The following is a 25,129-nucleotide window of genomic DNA, read 5'->3' on the forward strand; positions in this document are numbered from 1 at the left end:
TAGATTTTTTTTTATATAGCTTTCTTCTTCCAGTGTTAAAGAGCAGAAATAAAAGATAGCAAACATTTTGTCATCAGTGATTTATACAGTTAAAGGCATTATGCAGTACAGTGGTTGACAGAAACTTGGCTGGCTTATTTACTTTTTTTTTTTTCAATTTATTATCAACATTTTATAAACAACACAAAACGCTACATTTAGATTGACAAAATGCATACAAGAAATTTAACATGACAGGTTTAAAGTTCTGGCTACAGCCCCGAATGAATAAATGATTTTTTAAGATTGTTTCATCAGCTGCTGTTCTAATCCCAAATGACTTAATCTGGTTAAGCAATATGAATTCAGTTGCTAAAACTATTAATGTCAGCTATGCACAAAGCTCCCCAACAGCAAATGTATGTAGCAATAAGCTTGATTTCCACACACATAGTCCTTTACTCTCAAACTAGACTCAGCTCTCTCCCTCTCTACTTTCATTCATGGTTTCTCCAGCTGGATGTCTTCCTTTTCTTCCATAATGTTGCCCACATCCTGGTACGGACCTTGTGCCTGGGAGCGTTCAATCTGATCATATGTTGTGCAGCAGTCATCCAGATTCAGACCCTGGTGTTTAAGACAAGAAAGAAGGCAATCAAGTAAACATAACTCGTTGAAACATACAGTATTCATATGAAATATGTTAGTGACACAAGATAACATGTTCATTCACATCTTGTATTCTTCTTTCAGCATATTGGCAGCATGACCTGTGCTGAGTCAAAGAGGATGTGACTCATTTAATATTCACCTGATATATGTTTTCCTCTTCCTGCCTCACTTTCTTCATCTCCAGCCTCTCCAGACTCCTTGACTGTGAAGTGTATAACAGCAATCGGTCATTTTGCAAGATTGTTCCACTTCCCATTAAGTAAAGTCAAGGAGTTGACATAAAGGAAAATTGAATTTGAAATTTTGTAAATTACCCATTACTTTAACATCTGTGTACAATGTGACTTTCTGACCTTTAACAGAAGAGTGGCGGACGGCAGCAGCACACACAGGAGCAATAAGAAGCCTTCAACTGTCAGGATTGTGTTTTTGGTGCTTTCACTGAGGTTTATTGTCTTCTGCATTGGCTCTAAACATGCAGAGAGGGATCAGAGCTGGAACAAACTTAACAGGTATGTGAATACAAGAAATTGTTCTCATTTTGTGGCATGAGCAGACATGTGAGAGAAAATAGAGGAAATAAGCAGTGAAACAACAATTACTTAACAGACTTACAAGGAGATCTATTACAAGAGTATTTTATATAACTGTTCTACTTAAAAGAAAGAACACAGTCCAACATACAACTGAACGTATTGTGAGGTCAGAATGAGATGTTTTTGTAAACTATTAAAGGTTATCTCACACATAATTCCAACAGTTTGGTGGTGGACAGATCAATGTGCAAATAATACCTCTAAAGATTACCCTAACCACAATTTGATCTGGTTTTTGTTGCTATTTTAAGTAAATGACTTGGCAACAGTGAGACCTGTCTCAGCTTTGCTGCAATATGTGTGGATGTGGAGACTCACACAATTCTTGGATAGACAAATGTTAACATGCTTTATGGCTTATGAAGTGTAAGCAGTTGTTAGAGCTTGCTTGTCTCTGTACACACACATGCAGATAGACATTCCTGATTGGCTTGCACTGCTAACCCCCGACATCCTACTTATACTTACTGTAGACCTGCATGTAGGTGCCATGTGTGAAGACACCAGAGACGTTCAACAAACAGTGGTACAGCCCAGTGTCCTCCAGCAGGACAGACGTAAAGGTAAGGGTGCTACAATGCACATTCTTGTCATTGGAATAATCTATTGTCTTATGATCCAGTGTCGTCACAAGATGAGGTTTGCTAGAATCATTCTGTCTGTACCAGTTGAGATGTGAAGACACTCCTTCGTAGCAGCATTTAAGGTCAGCTTTGTCCCTGAACCGCACCCGCAAAAAGGGCCTATCTGCTTGTAAAATCACCTGACTCTGAGCAAGACAGCCTGTGGAAGAAGTAGCAAATACAAATGTCAAATTATGCATTAACACCAGCGTTCAATTCCTAAACATAAATTATATCTATAATGTTTAGTGACAAAAATGGATAAAATAAGCTGTAAATGCACTGCATAACTGGCCAAAACTAAGAGAAAAATAATTCAAGCAAACAGCACAGCCACCTGCTCTGACAGGAAATATGGTTCACTGAAGCAGAGCTCAAAAGAGCTGAATGTAAAAATATCAAATGCAGGAAACACTGACATATAGACATGCTTAATATTCTTTAAAACCAAAATGACAACTAATACTTCAATAATGTAATATTATTGAAGTATTAGTCAATAATACTATAATGCTATATTATAATATTATTATATTATAATAATAATAATATTATTATCTTTAAAAAAGATAATGGGACTCACCTGCCAAGCTGCAGAGAACACAGAACATAGATATCCCCATTTCTTTTTTCTTTTCTTTTTTTTAAACGTTTGATGTAAGAATATAGACTAATGATGTAATTCAAGTATAAGTCGACACGTTGATCCAGTCTTCCTTGTTTATGATGACAGACTGGCATTTTGTATGTCTCGGTCAGGATTTACGCTTGAATGAATTTGGACCGCCCAAAATTTGCACAAGTATGGTACACACACACACACAAATGTGTATATAAATATATATATATATATATATTGTATGATTCAAAGTAAGTGGACATACACATCAGTTAAAAAGTTTATCTTGTCAACCTTTTATAATAATCTATGAGGCAACATTATACATTATACAAATGATTAATTAAATTAGTTGCTGTCCTTAGCAGCAAAGACTTTTTTGCAAATATTGCATCGCGCACTATTGGAATCAATCTTGGTGAAATGGAGCCACGCTTTTGACCTCGGTGGCAATGTTTAACCGGTTCGGCGACACACACACACACACACACACACACACACAACTACAGTTCCCAACGCAGATACACATGAACCCCGTCTCTGGGCGTAACCACATTTTCCTGCATGTGGCAAAGTGTAACGTTAATACAGTCAATCGAGGGTAGAATGATCAGTTCTTGATCACGTGATTAATCTCTGGGTACCGAAACTTGGCACAGAAAGACGAGGTATGTTTTGATACTCGGTACTACCAAAGCATTTCGGTCTGTGCCTTAAAATAACCGAAGTTCTGTACCCAGCCCTATCAATGGCTAAAACCTGTTGTCTAGTGGCCTTGGTTGGGCCACTGGAAATCTGAACTGTTCTGATTTATAACTTCTAGTTGGGTTTAATGGGAATAAAGTGTTCCTGTGTTTTCTCCTTCTTTTAAATACAAACTGTGTGTTTGATCACATCAGACATGTTATCTCCAGCCCTCCAGTTTGAAGCCCGGAGCGAGCAGATGGTATCAAGATGTACAGGTCATGAAAAGTGTCTTTATCCCAGAGCTACATGGTGAATTATGGGCTGGAGGAATCTTCTGAGCACCCACTGTCTTTAAACGTGTTGAACAAACATCTTTATCACAAACATGCTGATCCAGAGATGCACTCATGGGAGAAGATCTGCGACTTTGTGTCTCTGAAAGGTCATCAGAGCCTGAACTTCAGAGCAGGTTCAACTTATTTAGCTCATCTTTAACACAGTGAAGATCTCACAGAGCGGTGATATGATGCTGGTTATCAGCTCAGTAAGTCAACCCAGGTTTGGCATCAGCTGACCAATCACAATATGTCATCCGGCATCAGTACAATCACAATCTGTCATTCATCCAGATGTATGTTGATCTGAATGTACAAACTTTTTTTTTTTTATCCGACGGCTGATAATAGTATAATAGATAATAATCAATTTCAGACCGGTATATTTTGGCTCTGATGGCTCAAGATGCCACACAACTGATATTCAACTGCAATTGCATAAAAGTATAAAGATAACTGCTGTATTAGCTCGTGGCTGAAGCTCCAGCTCCCTCCCAGCTCGTAGAGCCCCTCCCTCACCCGAGAAACTCGCCAACTCACTGCTCCACACGATTTAAAGTCCTCGTCTTTATCTCTGGATCTGACCGAGCTGTTGCCACCACACTTTACCTTGTGATGTTTGTTTCTCAGTGCAGAAACGTAGCTCTTGCAGGGTCGCATCAGTCCTGTGAGGTGTGGTTTGTGATCTGATTGGACTCCTCAGAACTGTAAAGACGTATTTTAAGCAGCAGTCAGAAGAGCAACAAGGCAAAGTGACAGATGGGTGAATGTGTCTCGCTGAGACAGAAACAAAAATGTAAAATTCACTCCCTATTTTTTACCAGGTGTTCCATCTCCAATATACTTTTTTTCTACATTCTGGCATTTTAAAAAACACCCACAATGCAAAGCTCCACCTGTGGTACCACAGTGGTCGGTAATGTGTGAGTAACATCAGGTTATGAGTAGTTTCTGGGTTTCACACAGCTTCTGCCAAACAGAGGGGACGTTGTGTATTTCATCTTCATCTCCTCTCTGAACTCATCAGCTTTCTGCTCACAGTTTGTTCTTTTCATCAGTGGAACTATAAGATGCACACAGCTGCTCACAGCTGGACTGATGGGCTCCATCTCACCAGTTCTGTCTGTGGGTCAGATCCAAACAGTGGCAGGAGCTGGCTGTTAACTGATTTTCTCTTATTTGATGTTGTTTTATTTCTTTAATCTTTGTTAAACTGGTGACACAGTTCACTTCAGTTGTTTACCAAACCCAGATTGTTGGATGAATGGAAAACACGAATTAAAAAGAAGGAAACATAAATGTTTCAAGTGTCTTTTTTTATTGCTGTCTTTTGACCAACAGAATACTGCTTTGGTGCACCAGTTCAGAACCTACAGAACCAATCTTCATTTCTATTTAAACTGCAGCACGAGTTAATCACTCTGTCACATCCAGGAACTTCAGTGGCACTCGGTCGGGTACATTTAGATTGTTTATGAACTCTCACAGTTGCTCCTGTGTATGAACTTCAGATCCTGAGCAGAGTTGTTACATCGGTTTTGTTCTCACTCTCCTCGTTGCACATTGCCACTTGGTCAGGAACTCGCTGTGTTGGTTTTCAACAAAGACGGAACTTCCAAAATGTAAAAAGCCATAGATCAATAAAATTAAACAATTAAAAAAGCGTGTTATTGACTAAAAAATTTTAAAAAAACTATAACAAAGAGACGCCACAACATAAAAGACCTGATGGGATTCAAACTGGGATTGAAGGCCAAGGTAAAAAGGTGAGTTTGTAAAAGACTTTATAGACTCTGCAGTGTGAATATCGAGCGGCTGGTTAGTCCAGAGTCTATGGACGGCTCCTGGAAAGCCCGATGTGGTGTGATCATGCCTTCTGTTACCTGCTGGAAGGCCTGCAGCAGCATTCTGGACTAACTGCAAGCAATGGAGAGATGTTACTTTTGGACGTGTGCAGCCTCCCGAGCAGCTAACATGAAATTAAAAAACGTTTTCTGTGATAAAATGTATTTCACTGTGTATTTCAGCTATTAATGCCTCTCTATAATTAAGTACTTTAAATGTGTAGTGAAAAAACAACAGTTTGTGCTTGTTTCATGCCTGACAATCAGGGCGCCGCCTCCCCTCTCACCTCCTCATGCAATTGTGCTGAAAAACGACGTTTCCTTTTGGTCCGGTTCTGTCACTTCCAGTCACAGAACATGCAGCATCCCAGTAGCACACTGGGATTGAGAACGTGTTGAATATCACACTTCTTCTTTTTACAGGATCAGGTTTTTGTAAAGTTATTTCCAGGCTCATGTTCAGCTGCAGCCGTGGAGCGTCACTTTGGTCAATCAGTGAAAATGTCAAACCTGGATCTGTAGTTGAGCCACAGACATTCCCAGATTGATTCATGTATTGTACCGAGACAACTGAAGCATATGATGTTGCTGCATAGCTGTGTTTATGGTGTCATTAACCTAATTTACTGGGATGGTGGACTTCAGACTCTGCAGTTACATCCACGTCACTTTAAAGTCATTGTGCGTGGCATTCTGAGTCAGACACAGTTTGTAATCATTGTATGTGAAAAATCAGCAATACGAGCTTTTTTGGTTATAAGGAACCAAAATTGAGTCTATTTGTGGGGAAACTGTAGGAAAATCACAAGCAGCTCACCAGTTCTTTCTGTTGTCAGTCACTGCAGTGGTTCTGATGTGGGGATTCATTGCTGAAGAGGTGATACATGAGAGGCTGTGCACATGCAGCCACAGTTGGCTGGCATAATTAACTCAGAAGTACACAGAAAATCCAGATTAGGAGTACAGCCACGCTGTGAGGAATTACTCAGGCACAGCAGGGCTTTGAGTTAAAAGCTATTGGCAGCAGGATCGTAATGGCTGCATGACATTCTCATGTTTGCCAGGTAGAACGTTTACAGTGTGATCCCAATTTTATTTAGCTTCAGATGAAGCTGATGGGAATATTGTTACTTCAGAGGCTATTTGGTCTTGGACAGTTTTGATTTTATTTGTGGGTTATTGTGAAAATTGAGTAAATAGTTAAAACAATTCACTCTGATTTGAATTTAAATCTCTGATGCAGTTACACAGATATTTCAGTCTGAGGTCAGCTGAGCTCTCTGTCTAGATAAAACAAACCACTTCAAGCTTGTTTTTTTTTCATTTAGCCCTGAGATTCAGGCCTGACTCTAAATATTAGCTTCTCATTTCCTGCCTCGCATGGTATTATCCTCCAGCAGCCAATCTGAAACACACTCATTCTGCTGATAATTTGCCTCTCTATGCTCCTCCAGCCATTTTCTATACCCGCTTAATCCGTTGGTCGGGTCGCGGGGGGGTGCTGGAGCCTCTCCCAGCGGTCATCGGGCAAGAGGCGGGGTACACCCTGGACAGGTCGCCGGTCCATCACAGGGCCACACAGAGACAAACGAGACAAAAAAAACACACACACGCTCACTCCTAAGGACAATTTAGAGTCTCTCTATGCTCCTCTTTCAGCCAAAGTGCAAAATTGCATAAATGTCTGAAAGGGGGAGAGCATTTGTTGACACTGTGGACATCCCGGTCCCTGTAATAGAGAGGTCAACAGAATGGTGTCTGTGCTTATTTTCAGGTGAATTTGATTTTTGTTTTAGTTGATTTTTGATTGTTGGAAAACCCTCCACATGTCAGGGTCACATTTTAGACAGCTGGACTCTGAATGTGAGCTTCATACACACAAAATCCTCACTGTGGCTAATTTCTTCCACAGACTTTTTTATAAAACCAGCGTTTTACCTTCATCAGCTTCCACTGTTTGCCAGAGGAGTGAGACTACAGTAGATGCACTGGTGTGTGTGTGTTTGAGAGTCGGATCATCCGTCACGATCACACAGAGCCACCCAGGACTGCCACTGTTAATAAGAGCAGCTCTCTCTTTCTCCACCCTCTGTGAAAGTGCTATGGAGGAGTATTCAAGGTCACAAACTGATCAGATACAACATTAAAAGCACTGTCGGGCTACGTGAGTAATTCTGAAGTCTCACCTTAACGTGGGTGCAGACTAACTACCCCTCCATAAAAACAGAGCTCCATCTGAGTGGTAGAATCCATCCCCACACAGACTGATAAACCTGCTGAATCATAAACATAAAACCTGCCCAGAAAGAGCTAGAACTAAACAAAGAGCCCAAAGTGTTGACCCGGTCTCCAAACATTTCAATTTTCCAGGCCTTATTTCTTCCTGCTTCCCTCCAAGCAGCCAGACTTTCTTAGAATCTTTCAAGTAGTCCTGATCAAATTATATATGTATATATATATAAAAAACCATAACCTTTCTCTATAAAATGACAAAACAGGTTTTATTTACCCAGTTTATTTAAAAAAAAAAAAAAGAAGAATTAAAAAAAACAACGTACCACAATTTTCCTTAGGTATACATCATTTAAGAGCCTCTTACACAATAAAAATCAATACCAAATACACATTATAGTTCTTGCATATTTATAGATAGACAAGATGGCAGAGGCTAGTATGACAAGGAGCAGTGTTTTTGCTAAACAGGGCACTGGCTGACTGAGTGGGCTCAAACCACGCTGACGTAATGGAGGTGGAAACAAAAGAGGTGAGTTGTAGCTTTAAGGTTAATCAACATAAAAATGAAAACAGCTCTCCACCCTGCACCCATCCAGTTAACATCCTGGGACGATCTCTCACTGCTTTTAAGTCATTTGTCTCTGTGAGGTCCGCTATGAGAGCCACCAAAACAACCATGATTGTGTTGGACTTAGGAGCCCTTTCTGAAGCAAAGGGCTTGATGGTCAGAACAAGGCACCACTCTATAAATACACATCGTTTATACATCTTATGTAGAACACGTGAAAAGCATCTGCAGGAGAGAGTGGGAAGTGCCTGTAATGGTCGCCAGCCAATGAAGTGTGAAGGCACCACCGGATAGCTGACCGCTCAAGTGTATAACAGTTAAAAACACCCTCACTGAGATGATCTCTTCAATTGTATCCCATAAGTATGCTTAACAGCCACAATACAGAGCATGTTGACACTAAAGGAATTTGTTGTGGTTACAATATTTGCATAATTGTTCAATTCATTCATGCATAGACAAGTTACAGATGAGTCCGGTCTCTCTTACCATTACGGCAAATGCATAGTACATCAATACAAAAGCTTCTTTGAAACAAAAACAAAAACAAAAACTTCCCCAACCCGTTTAAGTAACTGAAAAGAAATACACAACAACTTCTGGTAAAACTGTGCGGTAAGAAAAGGTGATTATGCTTTCAGGAGAGATTAGCAAGTTATCTGAAGGCGCGTGCAGCTACAAAGCAACATGCACCTCCTTTCTCTACTTTTAGTCCTTCGAGCTAACATTTATGTACAATTTCTAAGAGGGAATCATTGGGGAAAATGGCAGTTCTCTTCCAAAACAAACTAATAATTCTGCAACTTGTGGCACTCAAGTGACTCAAGCGGAGCGAACACAATGAGGTTCAGTAGGTCCAGAAGGTAGAATCTGTTGTTGCAGCAACAACGATGAGAATGCTTATCAGGAAGTGATTGTGATTACAGTGCTGGTGAAAGCGACATTGGAATGAGACTACAGTTTTCCTTCCTGCAAAGCTTCAGCTTCCTTTGTAACTTCAACTTGCTTCATTGTCTTGTTGCCACTTTTTTTCTTTTCTTAAGCAGAAGGATAGGATCAGGTCCCATTTGTTCAATTTAGCACCAGAGCTTTTAACAGTGCGTGGTCTCCACTCCTCAATGAAGGACTCGGGGGAGTCTCCCCAGCTTTTACACAAACAGATCTCAAATGCAACTTTTTCCCCATTCACCGTCCTGTTTGTCAACACCACCGAAATGCATGAAACGAAACCAGAGACCTGCAAATTCAGCTTGAGTTTGGTGGTAGGGCTTGAGCGGTCCAACATACTTCATCTTGGTATTCTACATTCATTATTACTGAGCTGAAAACTGTACACCCATTTTCAAACCTCTTCACTTTTATGTTGCAACGTGTTCGGGAGGAAAAGGAAAAGCACAGGCTGTACTAATGGGACACCACTCAACCTTTTAGGATATTCAATTATGCAGAGAAGGCTGGTCAATAAGGAAATTTCAGCGAGGGTTTAACGGTGCTTTGTTATGTCTTTGGTCCTGTGTGCACAGCCTCAGTTATGCTATTCTCAGAAATATGACACAATCATAATTACAATCAACTGCTTAATAAAATACAAAGGCAGCTCAGTTTTTATACAAATATTGCTACCAGGGAAGAACAGATTTATTCATTTTTGTCACTACTAAGCATCTAATGTCATATAATACAGTTTCTAAGCTCAGCTCAAGCTCATGCTTTGGATCAGGAGTCGTAAACTCTCTCTGGGGGAAGCTGACACGTTGTGGACACTTCTGTGTGTACTGGGCTCTCTGTAGGTCGTGCCTCTGTGTGCATGTCTACATATTACATCAGCAGAGTTAGCACAAATCCTAATCTCATATTTTCTCTCATGACCGCCTAGTTCAAGCCATCTAAACCAAAACAAAAATCTCCAAACCCACTCCTCAGGCCTTTTCCCCCCTCTCACGCTCCCCACTCTGATCTGCATTATACATCCAAGGCTTGCCTGCGTCCGCGTCCTCCGACTCTCACACGTCAATCTCTCATTTTGGCCCAGTGTTGTAACAGTATCACTCAGATGAGGCGGCTCACTGACCTAACAAGACTCCGAGGAATAAATAAAAGAAGTACATACAAAACAAGTCTCCATTATTAACAGCGTGATTGCCTATAGTGCCACTATTTATAAACGTTTTTACGAGACCTAATTACAGTAAGAACTCTCCGAAAAAAAAAAAAAAAAACTTGTTCTTAATCAAAAACTTTGTAACACACATACACACACTGTCTTGCATGCGTCTTTTCAACAATGAGGGCCGCGTATATGAAGCCCATCTGATCAAAAACTGAATCAGGGAGTTTAAATAATACATTTTGCAAAAACAGTGTGTCCAACTTGTTTTGATCACAAACAAAGTGCATCTCTGTTGTACTTTGGCATAGACTAGATATAACATTATATATCAGCAGTAGTTTTTCAATAAATCTTCTAATGCTACAATAGCCCTTTAAGGCTTTCTCATTTACTGTACATTGTAATTATCATTGGTATCACTGTAAAATATTTTCCAGCGTGCATTTCTCTGGTGTGCGTATGTGTGTTACAGCAGAATGAAATCACTACATTTTGTTAGGCAGCATCTCTCTCACAGCAAAAATATTGCTTCATTTCTTTTGGCACCTCTCCGCAAAAACAACCTCCCACTCACAAGTAGGATATCCATCTTTTCTTTTTTTCTGTCTTTTCTTGGTATACCTGTCTCTCAAGCACTCACCCAAATAGACGCACACATAAACATGCACACACCTCCCATGTTCCATCACTGAACCACTGCACTGTGAACAAAGCCATTACACTCCTCCGACGGGCAGAAAAACTTCCTGCTTGGCTGCAAACAGCTGTGATACAAAGAAACAATACAGCAACGGGTCCAGGCGAGATGTACGAGGGGTTCGGGAATTTCCAGGAAAGCCTCAGAAAGTCACTCAGCCTGAACCAGAGCCAGTAGAAACCTAAACGGAGGGAAAAGATGAGGAAACTGTAAATGTGAGCCAACAACTTATAAAAGCTTATAAGGTGCATGATGAGCAAATAAATAACTTCTACTGAGGGTGGGGATGAATGTCCCTTTATCATACTATCATACATACTGCAGTTTCAGTCAATAATGCATCTTAAAAATGCAGACTTGAAATGAGCTGTTAACAATACCAAGATGAGCTTTTCCTGTTACAGATAAATGTTGCAGGAAAAAAACAGAAAAGTCTTGTAGTGAGTGACCCACTGGCACAGATCATTCACACCAGGTGAACATGCTGAGACTTTAAAAGCCCCAGACACAAGAGAACCGTGTTGTGCAGAGGAACAACACAACGGTCCAAAGACCCCCTACAGAATGAGAATCTTGTGGTCCTGAACGTGGCTTTATGAGGGCTATTTGAGCTATATGCAGCTTAGCAGTAAGACTGGAGACACTTCAGTGGTAGAAATCCTTGTGTCAGCAGAATCTGATCTATATTTAATCTACAACAACAGTTACTCCAAAGTTTAGACACAGTCTGAGCTGAATCACTTTCATAACCCTTTGTGGTGTTCCCACTGACAGCTCTCTGGGTGGAGGCCATGTTTTCTGCCAATGAGTCGGAAGCAACAGCTCCTTAAAGGGGAACTCCGGTATTTTTAAACCTAGACCTTATTTCTGGCATGAAATACGTTCATCTACTCACCGAGAACAGTTTGGTGAAAGTTGGCGTCCTTCGGAAGATATTTAGATCACTCGTGATCCGTGTATATCCATATAATGGGAAAGAGCAGGGCATAGACAATACAGCCTCTAAATAAGGCATTGTGTCTTTATTTCACCAATACTTTAAGCCGAATAAATGAATGAACGAACGTGTACTATAGCTCTGTTAGCTCATAGGTGCTGTTATGTGGCTACTTGCGGCTATAGGAGAGCTAACGGAGGGATTTCTACGCAGGCACTCTACTGGGACCACTTCATGCTTCTATCGTCATCAGATTAAAACCTCTATTCCAAACTGAAACAAGGACAACAAATACCTGGGTGTTCACTTGGACAACAGAGTAGCCTGGATAAAGGAACACTGTATCCTCATTTGTAAGTCGCTTTGGATAAAAGTGTCTGCTGAATGCATAAACAAACACTGAGGCTGTCTACAAGGAGGCATAGAGCAGAATTTACTTCTTGAGGAACCTCAGGTCCCTAAGTGTTTGTAGCAAGTGATGCAAATCAAGTTTAAGGCTGCAGTCTGCTTTGGATCTGTTGTGGCATCAGAGCCGGTGACTCAAAGAAACTGAACAAACTGATAAACAGGTAGGCTGATCTGTGTGGTGGAGACTGCTCTGGAACCCCGAGAGTTGATTATGTAAAGAAATATTCCACAAAAGCTGCTGAACAACACTGCACAAGGCAATTAAACAGAATAGTTTCAGTCATAAGCTTCTTCAGCTCTGCTGCAACACAGAACAGTACAGGAGGTCATTCCTGCTCACAGTAAGAACCGTACACGTTGACTGCTTATAATACATGACTAATGGCTGCTGTTTGTTTCACACTAGGAGTTTCAGTGCCCTTTCAGAAAATGAAACGTATTTCCATCAGATTTTATTTGCCAGATTTCACAAAATAGTCAAATTTTCTTATGAAAAGCAGAATTTCTCTCCGCTTTGAAACCAATACAACTCCTCTGATAATCACGATAACTTAATTTTCTATCTAAACAAATAATGGAGTGCCGTTAGCTTCTGCATAATAATTTTTCCCTGTTAAAAACAAAAGCCAGGGGGGACATTTACACATTTCATGGGGATTTGAATCAGATTTAGGTACCTCGTTCAGAGTTCTCACCTCGTGGCCAGCAGGTGGTGTGATGGGGTTTTACTGGAAGTTGCCCCCCTCCAGTGAGAACTTAGAAAGGGCCTTCTGAAGCTTGTGGTGCTCCTCTTCAACAGTCTGCAACAAACAAAATCAATATCACCTTAGGAACTAAGAACAAACACACTTACAGACATACACAATTCAGCCTCCTCTTCTTAACATCCTCTCTTCATCTCCCTCGCTGTTTCCCTGACACATCCCATTGCAAGTGCTAGACATAATAGCCATTTTCAGAGAAGTCCAATTTCACAAGGCAATTTTCTGCAGTAACAGCAGTGCTTAAATGGTTTTCCATTCTCTGGTATCTCTTTTGTGCCATTTAGCCTTATTTTGCCCAGCGTTCACTCCTTACTTAAGTCATCCTCACTGAAATGTCCAGGTCTGCGTCTCCATCCACTCAGCTCCAATCTTTCGTTGTCCCACATCCTCCCCTGCCTCTGTCATACAGCCTGCTCCCCTCTCAATATTCTCATCAATCTTCCTCTCTGTTCACCTGTAATCTCTTCAGTTGTTTTTCCAGGCTGTGCAGCCTCCTGTGCACTTCCTCCATCCTCTCCTGGGACAACACCAGGGGCGCGCTGATGCTCTGGTCCTCATCTCCTTTTGTCTCCGCGCCTTCTTTTTCACAAGGGATGGTGTTCACCTCCTCAGCAACTTGGTCTGTGGTCTGACTTTCTTCTGTGAACAAAGAGATTGGATTCAGATAAGTGAAGGTGACAACACATTCTATCAGTTAAAGGTGAATATTAGCTCTTGAGCTGCAGGAGTTTCTTCTCCCAAATAATGTAGACTGTCTGAGTGTAATCCAGCTTTATGTGATGGGGAAAAGGCATTTACATATATTAATAGATCATGTTTTTTTGCTGAACTAATGTATAAAAGTGGAACTAGGCTTCTTATCTTTGCATGTGAACATATTCAAATAAATGTATTTCTTCTAAATAAAATGCTTACCTGTAGACTGAGAGCTATCCATTTCTTGACTGGGCCCCTCTGATTGCTCCTCTTCATTTTCTTCATCAAGTTGTGACTCTTCTGATACACTGATGCTGCCGATCAACAGTCTTTTCAGCGACATGACTAACAGATGCGACAGATAGGGTGGTTGTATTAGTACACGCAAGCCACCACAAGATGAAAATACAGAAAAGACAAATTGCACATCATCAAACGATGAAAAGGAAGACCCTTGTTCACCTTCATCCAAAGCAGTGTTGGCCAAATTCTCCTGATCGCTGTTAGAGTGGCCTATCAAGTCAAAGCCTTTTTCTGACAGGAAATCTATCAGACTGTGCCTCAGATCTATTGACTTGTGAACGGTCAAGCTGTCCTTATCTTGATCTACAGATGGAAACAGGGCTCAACTTTGGCTTTGTGCCTTCACAAATGTGTAATATGATCATCATGAACTGTTTATGCAGTTGTAAGCGCTACTGTGGGCTCACCAGTGACGCTTTTCAAACTTCCATTCTCAGTCGGGCTTAAAGGGGGGTTCAGTCTGATGAAGACAAAGCAGCAGGAGAAATTAGATATTTTGAGGTCAGTCGACTTCTGGTAGGAAAAGAACATGTCTTGTTTTTCCTCCACACACCACATGCACACAATAACACATACGTGGAGGGACTGAAGGGAGCTCCTCCACCTCCAGATGGCAACGTCAACCTCATGGGTGCTCCACTCTTCTTCAGTTCATCCACTGCCGACTTTATCACCTCAGTCCAACTAAAAACACAGATAAATGAGCACAGGGTTCACCGTTTGATTTAACTGGACACAATTGGTCCGACATTTGTCTTTGACACTCACGTTTTCATTTCCCCGACAGTCTGAGCTACGAGTTCGTAGATCTGAGCACCACTCTCCCAGGTGAAGATCACATAGAAAGCCTTTCGATCTGATAGAACAGGAAAAACGGCAATTGGAAGGGTAAGTAATATTGATATTGTAATGAATGCCACCTGTATTTCTCTGTTAAACTACTGGAGCTCACCTGTTGCCACCTCACGGAGGAAGACCGAGTCCAGCTTAATAATGGGGCTCAGCATCTGCTTGCCCTCCTGCATGGCGATGTTACTCTTGCTCTGACATTTGAGGACCATCTTGTCGTCCTGCTTCTGTAGGAGCACAAGCATGTCCACGAGCAGCACACACTGCACCTCTGAGAGATGGGGAGCAGAGGGAACGGGAGGGTCAGAGGGCAAGTTTAGTCAACTTCTCCATAGTTCTGTTTATTACTACATGCATCTTTTATCACTTTTAAATGTTTACACTGCTCATAGCCTTTGCTGTTTCAGTTCTGTGAACCTTTCACCTTGCACTGCGTTGACTTTTTCCACGACTGACCTGAACTAATACTAAAGGAGAAGTAAATGTCAGCCAGCTGCAGTGCAGCTGGGTTTTCTATTGTAGCAACTTCAATGTGCAAATATCAAAAAGGGAAATGAAATAAAATCTACACCATGTTGGCTCAAAATAAGCCATTGCTATTTTTTTTTTTTTTCCTTTTCGGAAACAGAAAAAAAGCCACATTTTCAATACAATTTGCATGAGTGAAGGATCTGAAAAAAAATGGTGCAAAAACATTCAAAAGTATTCATTTACCGAGAGCCTTCTCCTTGGTGACTTTCCAGGTTAGTGGACCTAGATAAAGCAGCTTTTTCTGAGTCAAGTCGATGTTCTGAAAAAGACAGAATAGTAAAACGAAATGGCAATGCAAATAAAATCTATTGTGGAACGGTGTGTGTGCGAAACACAGACTTTCTTGTCAGAAAAGTACCTTATATTCAGTATAAAGGTCATTACTGGGTTTGAGCCCTGATGTGTCCAATTTTCGCTGGTACTCCTTCAGAGCCTGTGAGCAGAGAGGGAGATTGGAGGGTCAGAGTTCCCTTTGACCGCTCAGCAGTAGTCTAACAAACAGAGACCTTCAGAAGTCTAACAATGAATGGACGAGACACCCATCGGTTCTCAATTACTGCATAACAGTTTATTGAGCGGTGGGTTCTGTGTTTCTTACCAACAGGTTCTCCATCAATTTGACCTCTTCATTAACATGGTTGAGGATCCTTCTGCAGCACTCTGCACTCTTCTGGATCCTTTCCTTCTCTTTTGTGTCCTCTGTGGAGAGAGAAATACAAAAAACAAAGGGCTGAGTAAAACACATTTCACTCCAAGACCCAAAACTAAATCACCTCCTTAATGTACTGACACATATGGCCTTGGAAGAAACAATGTTATTGGCGCATATTCAGTTTTTTTAAATTGATCTAATAGAGTAAAACACAACAATGGATGTTACTTACTAAGGAAATGAGTTTTTCCTGCAGTGATAAGCAGTATGACAATATCATGTTTATCACGCACAATGGAAATTTGTTTCCATGGTACTGTACCATTTATACTCTCGCTGATCTTTCTTCAGTATAAAATACTAAATAGTATAAAATACTAAAGAAAGATCGTCAACTTTTATAGTATTGTACACCATACAAGGTTCCTTAGGAAGACTAGCTGACCTGATTAGGCATTTTTACACGATTGTTTTCAATAAATATATTAATGAAGTAGCTTCAATTGTCAAGCATTCATCATTTCTTCTCATTAAATTTGCCCTACAGGTAAAGAAGGAAAAAATATACAGTATATCAACATTAATGAATTAGAATAATTAACACACCTGGCATTAATACAGTGAAATATGCTTGTTGTTGCATGTAGTCATGCAATATTGCTGGTGGCATACGGACGCACACAAAGTCAGCAGAAAAATACATGGGAGTAACACCCACAGACACACCTGTGTTCTTTGCTATGTTCTCCAGCAGCAATGGATACTTTGTAAGCCTCTGCATCTCTATTGGAATAATGTCCTTGAGCTGCAGCCTGCGGCACTGTGGTTTACTCTCGGCTTCCTGAGATTGATACACACAAACATACTCAGAGTAATGCCCCTCCTGTGGCTTCTAGCATCTGGGAGTTCATCTGTGTATGGTTATCCCTTGAACCTTTAGGAATTTATTTCAGAGTCAGTTTGTGAGTGTGCGGGTGGTACCAGTATGAAAGAGTTGAAGCGTGGCTCTTTCTTCTGCCTGCTCTTTATCTGCTCCAGGGCCCATGACTGGTGACTGCAAAACCGGGCTGTCAATTTCTGGAACCACTCTCCCTCTGGACCGTCAAACTGAAATGCGCACACACAAAAAACTGCTGATAACGAGCGGATAAAACCCAGGGGTAAAAAGTGATGACTAATAAAGAAGGTTTCAGTGTGATAAATCAGACGTTAAAAAGATCTCATTCTACAACTAAATCGCAGTGAATTACAAACAAATTTGACTGAAAGACACACAGGAAGAAAAAAAAAAAAAGAAACCGTATGTTTAGATGAAGAAAAAGATTAAAACAACTCACTCTGTTGAGTACTGTGGTGCTGATGGATTTCACTATGAAGTTGTTATCCAAGCGCAGTTTCTTCAGGTTCTCATAGAAGTTATCTTAGATTCAGGACCAGAGGCAAAACTTTCAGTATAGAATGACCAAGTCCCCTTTCCTCCCATCTGTCCCAGCAGTTTAAGGAACATCGAGTATGACTGCCCAGTTCAAAGGTGCTCTGAAGCAGCACTTACAGTGTATTTCAATGATCTCGTCCAGGCTTGGGAAAATGGTTGCCAGCTCAGTGGTTGTCAGGAGCTCCTCCCTCTCCAACGGCTTGGAGAAGACCATCTGGAGGACACTTAGCATTCGCACGTGGGCATGCTCTGTTGCAAACAACTCTGGGAGCAAAGAAAGAGATGCGGTACGGTGTGAGTGACACCATAGATCTTCCATACTAGACGTGACTGCAACTCAATTCAACCCATCGTCTGTTCGCGTCTTGTCCACCTCACCATTTATGACTTCCTGCCTCTTGATCTCCTTCTTGCTGAGGCTGGACAGGCCTTCAGGAGGTGCCAGCTCTCTCCAGTTGGGCGGGTCCTGCTCAAACTCCAGGAGGCGTGGCTCCACCTCCTCCAGCTGTGGGGAGGGGCTGGTTGGGGATGGGCTCTGTCCTTCAGGAGTTAAAACTTGGCCCTCACTACTGATGAAGTGGAGAAGAATTGAGTTAGAAGTATGACCCCGGCAGCTACTTAAACTTAATTAGAGAACGCACATCTTTTTTGATGAACAAGTGGACGCTTTGGGACAAAGGTTGCTTTGATAGATGATAGACTGAATATCTAGCGGACGAGCCATCTGTTCATGCTCTTTAGTTATAAATGTAAAAAACATATTAAGTAAGAGCCTAGCATGAACTAGACGTAGTGGTAATATATTTTGAAAATTCTGCCAACTGACTAGTGACTGATTGTTTACAGTAGTTAACAATTAGAATAAAAATCCCATAATCCTTCTGTTTCATTAATCTGTGTTTTCCCCAACAACTGCAGAAGCCTACAGGGCTTCACCTGTCAGATATTTAAAAAAAGAAGCTGTGAAACTAAATAATGCTCAACAGAAAAACAAGCATTTTGGAGGTTCTGTGCAGCACATGAAACAAATAATCCTGCAAATCTATGAGCCCGGGTTTGATATCAGCTCATCATGATAGTTTCTGCTGCATTTACAGCTGGATTAAATGCAGCTGTAAATGCCCCCCTATCTCTTCTATTGAACCACATCTGTGTGCGTGAAGGAGAAGAGTGTTCTGGTCCCCAAAACATCTGAAAGTCAGGCAAAAATATCTGCATCTGGCATCGGTGCGGATAATTCAAGGCTGTAAACTAACAGAAAAATAAAGCTAAAACAAGAAAAAGATGTTGGCTGCACACACACACACACACACACCCACACACACACACACAGTGGGAAGGTGTGATGGAACACGCACTAACAGGCTAAATCTGTCAACCAAGAGGAAACACTGACTGAAACACAAGTTTTTCAGTTAAGTTGAATTCTGTGAGCCTGTACAGGATACTTTACTGTCTACTCTGAGGTGCTGACACACGAAAACCGACCATGTTGTTGGGATTTATGGTCGACAAACAGCTAATCTTTAATAAAGAGCTGGCCTTTAATGCTTACCACAGGGTCAATAATGACCTGACTAAAAATCATTCCCCTGAAGAGCTAAGTGTCTCAGTGGAAATGAGAGTGCTGTTTAACTGTTACTCATTCCCCGTTGGTCACAGCACATTAGATACAGATCCATCTGACTGTCAGCTGTAAGTCAATTAAACTGTCAACCTGATTCATCTGTTTTACAAGAGAAAACACTCGTGCCTTATCCACATTAACTACAACACCATTACACAAATATTCATCTAAATAACACGACTCCAAAAAGACTTTCCAAATATTTCTGAGAGAGATAGGCGGCTGCGCTGATCCTGTTTTACATGTCTGTCCCTGCTGTGCGCCACTCCAGCCAGAGAGGCATTGAGAGGAGGTTTGCCCATCTTACGGATGGAGGTGCTGGGGGCTGAGCGGGGTAGGTGTTGTTGGCATGGTCGAAGGAGGCTGGAGATCCACATCACTACGTGAGCGAGACTGTTTGGCACGAGATGAGCCCCGCCGCCGAGACGAGTGCCGGTCCACACGGGCGCTCTCGCTGCGCCCAACTTTCCTACTGAAGGGAGGGAAGGTGGAAGAGGTTGGGGGAGGAGGGAGATGTGGGTGAGACAAGACAGAGGCAGAATAAAGAGGGAAAAGGACAGATGGTGCAAAAAGATGTCAGGGGGAACAGAGAGGAAAAAAAAAGAGAGGCCAAAGAATGGAGACGGGAGACTCCAAAAGATAGTGAAATTTGATTTGATTATGAGGGTAAAGAGGATGATGGAAAGATTAAATCAGAAGATTTACGCAAAAAAGGAAAAGATGAGGAGAGAAATTGAGTGACAAGAAAATATGCATGACACATGACATGCATATATTACAATGAAACATATGGAATATGTTTCACACACTTTAGAAATGGAAGCATTTGAGTGCCATTCTACAAAAGTATGTAAAGTAGCCATTACTGCCTCGCCACACTACACGGTATAAATAGCTTTCAGTTAAGCAACTTGAATAGTCTTTTGTCTGAACTGTTCTCCATTTTCACACGATGTGCATACACAACTATAAATAATCCAGCTGATCTGAACAACAAAGCCAGTTCCTTCATAAGCAGGTTAAAATACTTAGCCATGTTTGTGTTGCATCAGTACAGGGGCACAAAGCTCAGTGTGAGCTGCGTATGTGTGCGAGTGTTGTGCTCTCTGTTTGCATCATATGTGATCAGTATAAGGCCTGAAGCATGTCCGTGACTCTGTCAAGGCGCTGACACCCACCTTGTCTTCCGTCTGCAAAAACACGGACACCACACTGTTACACACTCCTCTTTGTACAACTATTGTTAGCCACAACATGCATATGCACACCGCAAACTGACATCCTAACAGGTACGTTTAAACCGCTGTCATAGCTGCATGCCAGATATGATGCCAAAGCCCCTGGAACAACAAGTAACCGCAAACACTGAGGAGAGAAGCAAGACGGCGGACGGGCCCTGACCACGACAGACGCAGACACTTTGGAAAGCACATGGAATGAGCAGCTAAACTACAAAGCTAAATGCACGGTTCACTTTTGACTATTAACTTTACAGCAATACAATGTGAAGATTTCTTAAAGAACTTTATCAAAATATTAACAGTTTGACCACATATCCAAACCTGTTAGTGGACAAAAAAAAAAAGTTATAACTGAGAAACAGATACAAATGTCCGTCAAGGGGGATACCAGTGTACTGCCACCATGTTCCTGAATCCAATTAACAAGAACATACAAGATCGTCAGAGTTGTACAAAATGATGCCAGCAAAAACTGCAATGAAGCTCTGTTGTAAAAATGAGGCGATCACAACAGGACACACAAAAGATACAGAATGGTAGTGGGAAGAGAGCACATGATCTAATGTGAGGAAGGAAAAGGAGAGAGAGAGTATCAGGGAGAGGGAAGGCAAAGGGACTGAGTTCACCTGGTGAGGATCCTTCTAAAAACTGCAAGCTGTTAGCTCGCGAGCAACAGGCAGCATGACAGAAGCTTGCACACAGCAGGGACAGACTGCCGGGGGAGTTTTACCACGCTCCCTCAGCCTGCGCAATTCAGACACATCTGGCCCCCCTCCCCCTTCCCCTGCTCGCTTAGCTACAAAGTCTATTTAGAAATGCTACCTCTAATCCTGCAAGTGCTTATATTGTCTTCATGAGAAACTAAACTGCAGTTTGACGCTCGTCTCGATCCTTCTTACTTGTCTTTCTCCACAGGCTCTTCTGCGGATATGTCGTTGGGTGTGATTGGCTCGACCATGGTAGGCCCAGATCCAGACCAAACAGGAGACATGTCACCCCCGTCCGACGGAGTCGGAAGCTCCAAGCGATTGCTGGAGACAACTGGAGGAGAAACGCAAATATACAATCCTTTAAAAGAATTACTCCAGAACCTTTAATGCTTTTACGAGAGAACAAGTCCCATCAAGTTTAAAAGCTGATATAATGTAACAGTAGCACAATGTTTATGTGCAAATACATGCTTATGAATGATTTTTTTTCAGAAATACTTGAAATATAAATCTTATAACGAGAAAGAGGACTTTTTTCACGCATTTCCTTTTTAAAAAAAAGGAAAATAAAAATTCGGTAAGATGACTGGTAATAAACACAGTGGGAGTGCTAGAATGACTTAGTAAGTGTAATCTAATAGCAATTAATCCCACAATTCCTCTCTCTATACCACTGCTTTAACCCATTACGGCCTAAAGCAACACACCCGGCCATTCATCTTTCAAGCCTGAGGCAATGCACACGTTGCATTAACATTTTCAAGACACATTAATGTATTAAAAAGTATTGATAATCATACGGGTGAAGTCGGTAATTTACAGTGAAAGATGAAAGTTTAACCTCACAGCTGTTTTTATTTCACGTCTCTAGTTTAGTCTCATCACAGGCGAAGGAATAAAAGGTTTTAATGGACAGTTTTAAGTTGTCCAGAAAACCCTGAGGTTATGGAAGGCCAGTTTAAACAAAGCCGTAGGTCTGAATGAGTTAACATTTACGTATTTCATTTTGTTTAGCGAGGGGCTGTAAACAGAGATGCTAGCATCTCTCTCGTTGCCCAACCTTTGGATGGGCAGCTGCAACAGTCGGGTCCCGCCATGAAGTTTGCATTTTGGTTTGTGAAAGAAATATTAAACGAAGACTTAAATTTATTCATTTTAATGTAATGAAATCATTGTAAATAACTGAAGTCCAGCCTAAAAGAACCACAAAAGACTCTGACTTGCGTTATCTATGAGTGAAGGTCCAAATCACTGAGCGGTTTTACCATCACTGTTTGGAGGCTCTGGGCTAACAATGGTGCAGATGTTGTTGCCTGACCCATCAGGGACCTCTGACCCCGGCAGTGAGGTCGAGCCTCCGCTGGAACCAGGCTTTCTGCTGGTGGCGTGGACTGTAGGGTCGGCGGTCAAGGAGCCTCTGCCCGGTGCAGTGCCTTTACGCTCCGGAGGAACTTTTTCCTTATCCACTGAGGAAGAGGAGGAGTGTGACAACTTAAACACACGTAACAGAGAAATAATGCAGTTGCAGGAGACAAAAAGAAAAAACATTAAACACCTCAATAAATCAAAAAGAGACAGAGACTCTGTAAGGCAGACAAGCAGTTTGAGTGAGTACAGTGCAATCAGGGCCTCTGAAGAAGATGGAAAGGTTAGTTTGGTTCAAGGGAACATCCAAACTCTGTAAAGTGAGCATCCTCTGGACACCACAACCAGTAACTCACACAACTTCCTGCAAACACAAACTCAGCTAAACAATGTCAACCCACATCGTTGCCCAGTTTGATTTTGAACATGCAGACATGCTTGTGGTTTGATTAGTAGGGATGTGATGATTCTAAATAAGAAAAGGGAGGTGGACTCTGAACAAAGAGTACCTTCAGTCTCCGTTTTTGGTTTGCCCTCAGCTGCAACGGGAAAGAAGGGCATGAAGACATGTGATCACGGGCATCGGTATGCAAAGATACAGCAAATTGTTGTTTCACATGTCAATCTAATGCAGGGTTACATATCTAAGAGGTACACTGAGGATATTTATGAATATTCAAAAAGGGTCTAAATTAAAATACATTTAGACCAAACAGAAACATACCATTGCCTGCAATCCAGGATGGGATGCCATGGAACACCCCTCTGGGCTTGGCCTTTGTCGATTCCTCCTTTTTAGTCTGGAAATATAATATAGGGATGAAGACAGAAGGTGAACATAACGTCAGATCCAATGCCAGCAAAAATACAAAGTACTACCAGAAAGGGGTTTAAAGAGGGCATTGCAGTACAGTTATTGACCAGCTGGATTACTGATTGGCTACTGGTTTATTTTGATCCTCTAACAGGATACACATGCTGTCCTTTTGCACTGATGATGGACTTTACTTTCAGCTGTCTCCTGAAGAAGCCTCCTCTGGACTTCTTACTATCGACTGCCCTGGTCTTGACCCCAAGGTGCTTCATGTAGACGGCCACAGCAGAAAAGATGGATTGGCTAAGAGAAAAGGTTATAGACTTATTAATTGAATTTTTTTAAAAAAGGTTGGTTTATAATAACCAAATAGCATTCTGTTTTGGAAGCTTTTTTTTTTTTTTTTAACATAGTCGAAAAACTTGTGTAAGTGCACAACAAATCTTTAGCAAAACAGTTTTCACCTGTAGATGCATCTGCCCTTTATAAATTTCACATTAAAGCTGCAAAAAAAGTCCAAGAAAGCTACAACAATGTGTCTGCGCTGGTGGAACGCTGAGAGATTTGGAAAAAAAATGGGTTGTTCCAATGAGAGAAGAGCCCAATGATGATTGAAAAAAACAAATAGGATGGACAGATGCAAAAAAGAGGAGAGGGAGGTGGAGAGATCATAGAGAGGTGGAGCTTAAAGGAGTGGAGATGTGATGACACCGCAGAGTTTTCTGAATACTATAACAGAGAAAACCTGAACTGCAGAGGACTCAAAGTCACTCAGAGACAACGAAAACTAAGGGCTATTCAACAAGGTTGAATCACTTGTTTTTGTCAGACCTATGTGCAAACAACTTAAGAGAGAAGAATGAAGAATGCATCACAGTAAAAAAAACAAACAAAACAGAATTGGTCTTTGAAAAAAAAAGATGCACGTATCTAATTATCTCTACAGGAAGACATCTTAATATGTATCTGGCAGACTTGAACCAGAATGCAAAAATCTTGTGGTTTGACCACACCCAGGGTGAGGATGCAGATTTAAACTATACCACATGTGCTAAAGCACTTACTCTAAAGAACATATCTGCAAATATCTCCCACCGAAATGAAAGAGTGTGACTTACCATTTGTCCTCGTCCGAGACGATTGACGGTCTGAAAGAAAGACAAGACGCGGGTGTCAGTGAAGTCTCCACTGTACAGCAGAAAAGAAGGCAGTGGAACCATGGTGCAGCATCAACCTCACCTCTTCCTTTTAAGTAGCATTTTTTCTCTCTCTTGCTCGACTGATTACTAACTCTGTTTTGGGCCTGTGGAATCTAAAACGGGTAAGCTTCTTTTCATCCAACTCAAAGCTGACTATTTTGTTATTGTGTTCAGAGCTGAAGCAATTGATCATATTCTAAAATGCTCAAAAAAGGGGAGGAAAAAAAATCAAAGAAAAAAAAAAAAAAAGAGGTCAAAAACAGGAAATCAAAAGCATCAAAAGCTGCACTTCTGCCTGCTCTAGCAAATTTGAAATTGAACTTCCACACTTTAAGATCTGCAGGTAAGTCAAACTATTGTCTCCAAACTGTCTCAAATGATCTGCCGCGGTTGGTCTCTCCTGGAAAATGTCTGCAATGGGAATTCAGAAATTAGAAATGCCCCAGCGCAGCGGAAATGTCTATTTAACCATGTTCTCGTCTGATGCAACATGCAGGCAAGACTGTAGAAATCTGACACCGATGTTTTGAGATGAACATAAAGAATGGGAGGGGTTTCCCCGGGAGTTCCCTGCATAATCCAATCAAACGGTCCGATTGCCTTGTTTGCCTCAACAGAAAAACCAATGAGCGA

General features: G+C 41.4%; 3 protein-coding genes across 6 annotated transcripts in view; 1 reads left to right on the top strand and 2 right to left on the bottom strand.

Annotated features, from left to right (window-relative positions):
- The window catches only part of LOC140316197 (trypsin-1-like), a 309,543-nt gene that overhangs the window by 78,143 nt on the left and 206,271 nt on the right, over nt 1–25,129 (top strand). The gene's annotated exons all lie outside the window — the stretch shown is intronic.
- Nucleotides 97–2,580, bottom strand: cd79a (CD79a molecule, immunoglobulin-associated alpha). Its single transcript, XM_072393256.1, has 5 exons — nt 2,454–2,580; nt 1,716–2,030; nt 1,005–1,120; nt 791–853; nt 97–606 (listed from the first exon to the last, which is right to left on the bottom strand). The coding sequence occupies exons 1-5, from the start codon at nt 2,491–2,493 to the stop codon at nt 481–483; spliced, it is 660 nt and encodes a 219-aa protein (XP_072249357.1). The 5' UTR covers nt 2,494–2,580; the 3' UTR covers nt 97–480.
- The window catches only part of arhgef1 (Rho guanine nucleotide exchange factor (GEF) 1), a 40,037-nt gene continuing 24,668 nt past the window's right edge, over nt 9,761–25,129 (bottom strand). For 2 of the 4 annotated variants that reach the window (XM_072393899.1, XM_072393900.1), the window contains exons 8-30: nt 24,416–24,445; nt 23,492–23,600; nt 23,208–23,283; nt 22,993–23,022; nt 22,384–22,584; nt 21,308–21,449; nt 17,919–18,112; nt 17,658–17,804; nt 17,443–17,525; nt 17,087–17,212; nt 16,832–16,946; nt 16,052–16,152; nt 15,812–15,886; nt 15,637–15,712; nt 15,026–15,193; nt 14,842–14,929; nt 14,650–14,757; nt 14,481–14,533; nt 14,233–14,376; nt 13,990–14,115; nt 13,529–13,713; nt 13,006–13,110; nt 9,761–11,146 (exon numbers count right to left, since the gene is read on the bottom strand). In XM_072393899.1, the coding sequence (XP_072250000.1) occupies nt 13,036–13,110; nt 13,529–13,713; nt 13,990–14,115; nt 14,233–14,376; nt 14,481–14,533; nt 14,650–14,757; nt 14,842–14,929; nt 15,026–15,193; nt 15,637–15,712; nt 15,812–15,886; nt 16,052–16,152; nt 16,832–16,946; nt 17,087–17,212; nt 17,443–17,525; nt 17,658–17,804; nt 17,919–18,112; nt 21,308–21,449; nt 22,384–22,584; nt 22,993–23,022; nt 23,208–23,283; nt 23,492–23,600; nt 24,416–24,445 (2,452 nt within the window). In that variant the 3' untranslated portion in view covers nt 9,761–11,146; nt 13,006–13,035. Of the gene's footprint in view, nt 11,147–13,005; nt 13,111–13,528; nt 13,714–13,989; nt 14,116–14,232; nt 14,377–14,480; nt 14,534–14,649; nt 14,758–14,841; nt 14,930–15,025; nt 15,194–15,636; nt 15,713–15,811; nt 15,887–16,051; nt 16,153–16,831; nt 16,947–17,086; nt 17,213–17,442; nt 17,526–17,657; nt 17,805–17,918; nt 18,113–21,307; nt 21,450–22,383; nt 22,585–22,992; nt 23,023–23,207; nt 23,284–23,491; nt 23,601–24,415; nt 24,446–24,536; nt 24,721–25,129 lie in introns of those variants that run through there. The other 2 variants (XM_072393901.1, XM_072393898.1) reach the window with 2 other exon arrangements.

Source organism: Leuresthes tenuis, unplaced genomic scaffold (assembly GCF_036924035.1).
Source record: "Leuresthes tenuis unplaced genomic scaffold, fLeuTen1.0.hap1 SCAF_10, whole genome shotgun sequence".
Lineage (NCBI taxonomy): Eukaryota > Metazoa > Chordata > Actinopteri > Atheriniformes > Atherinopsidae > Leuresthes > Leuresthes tenuis.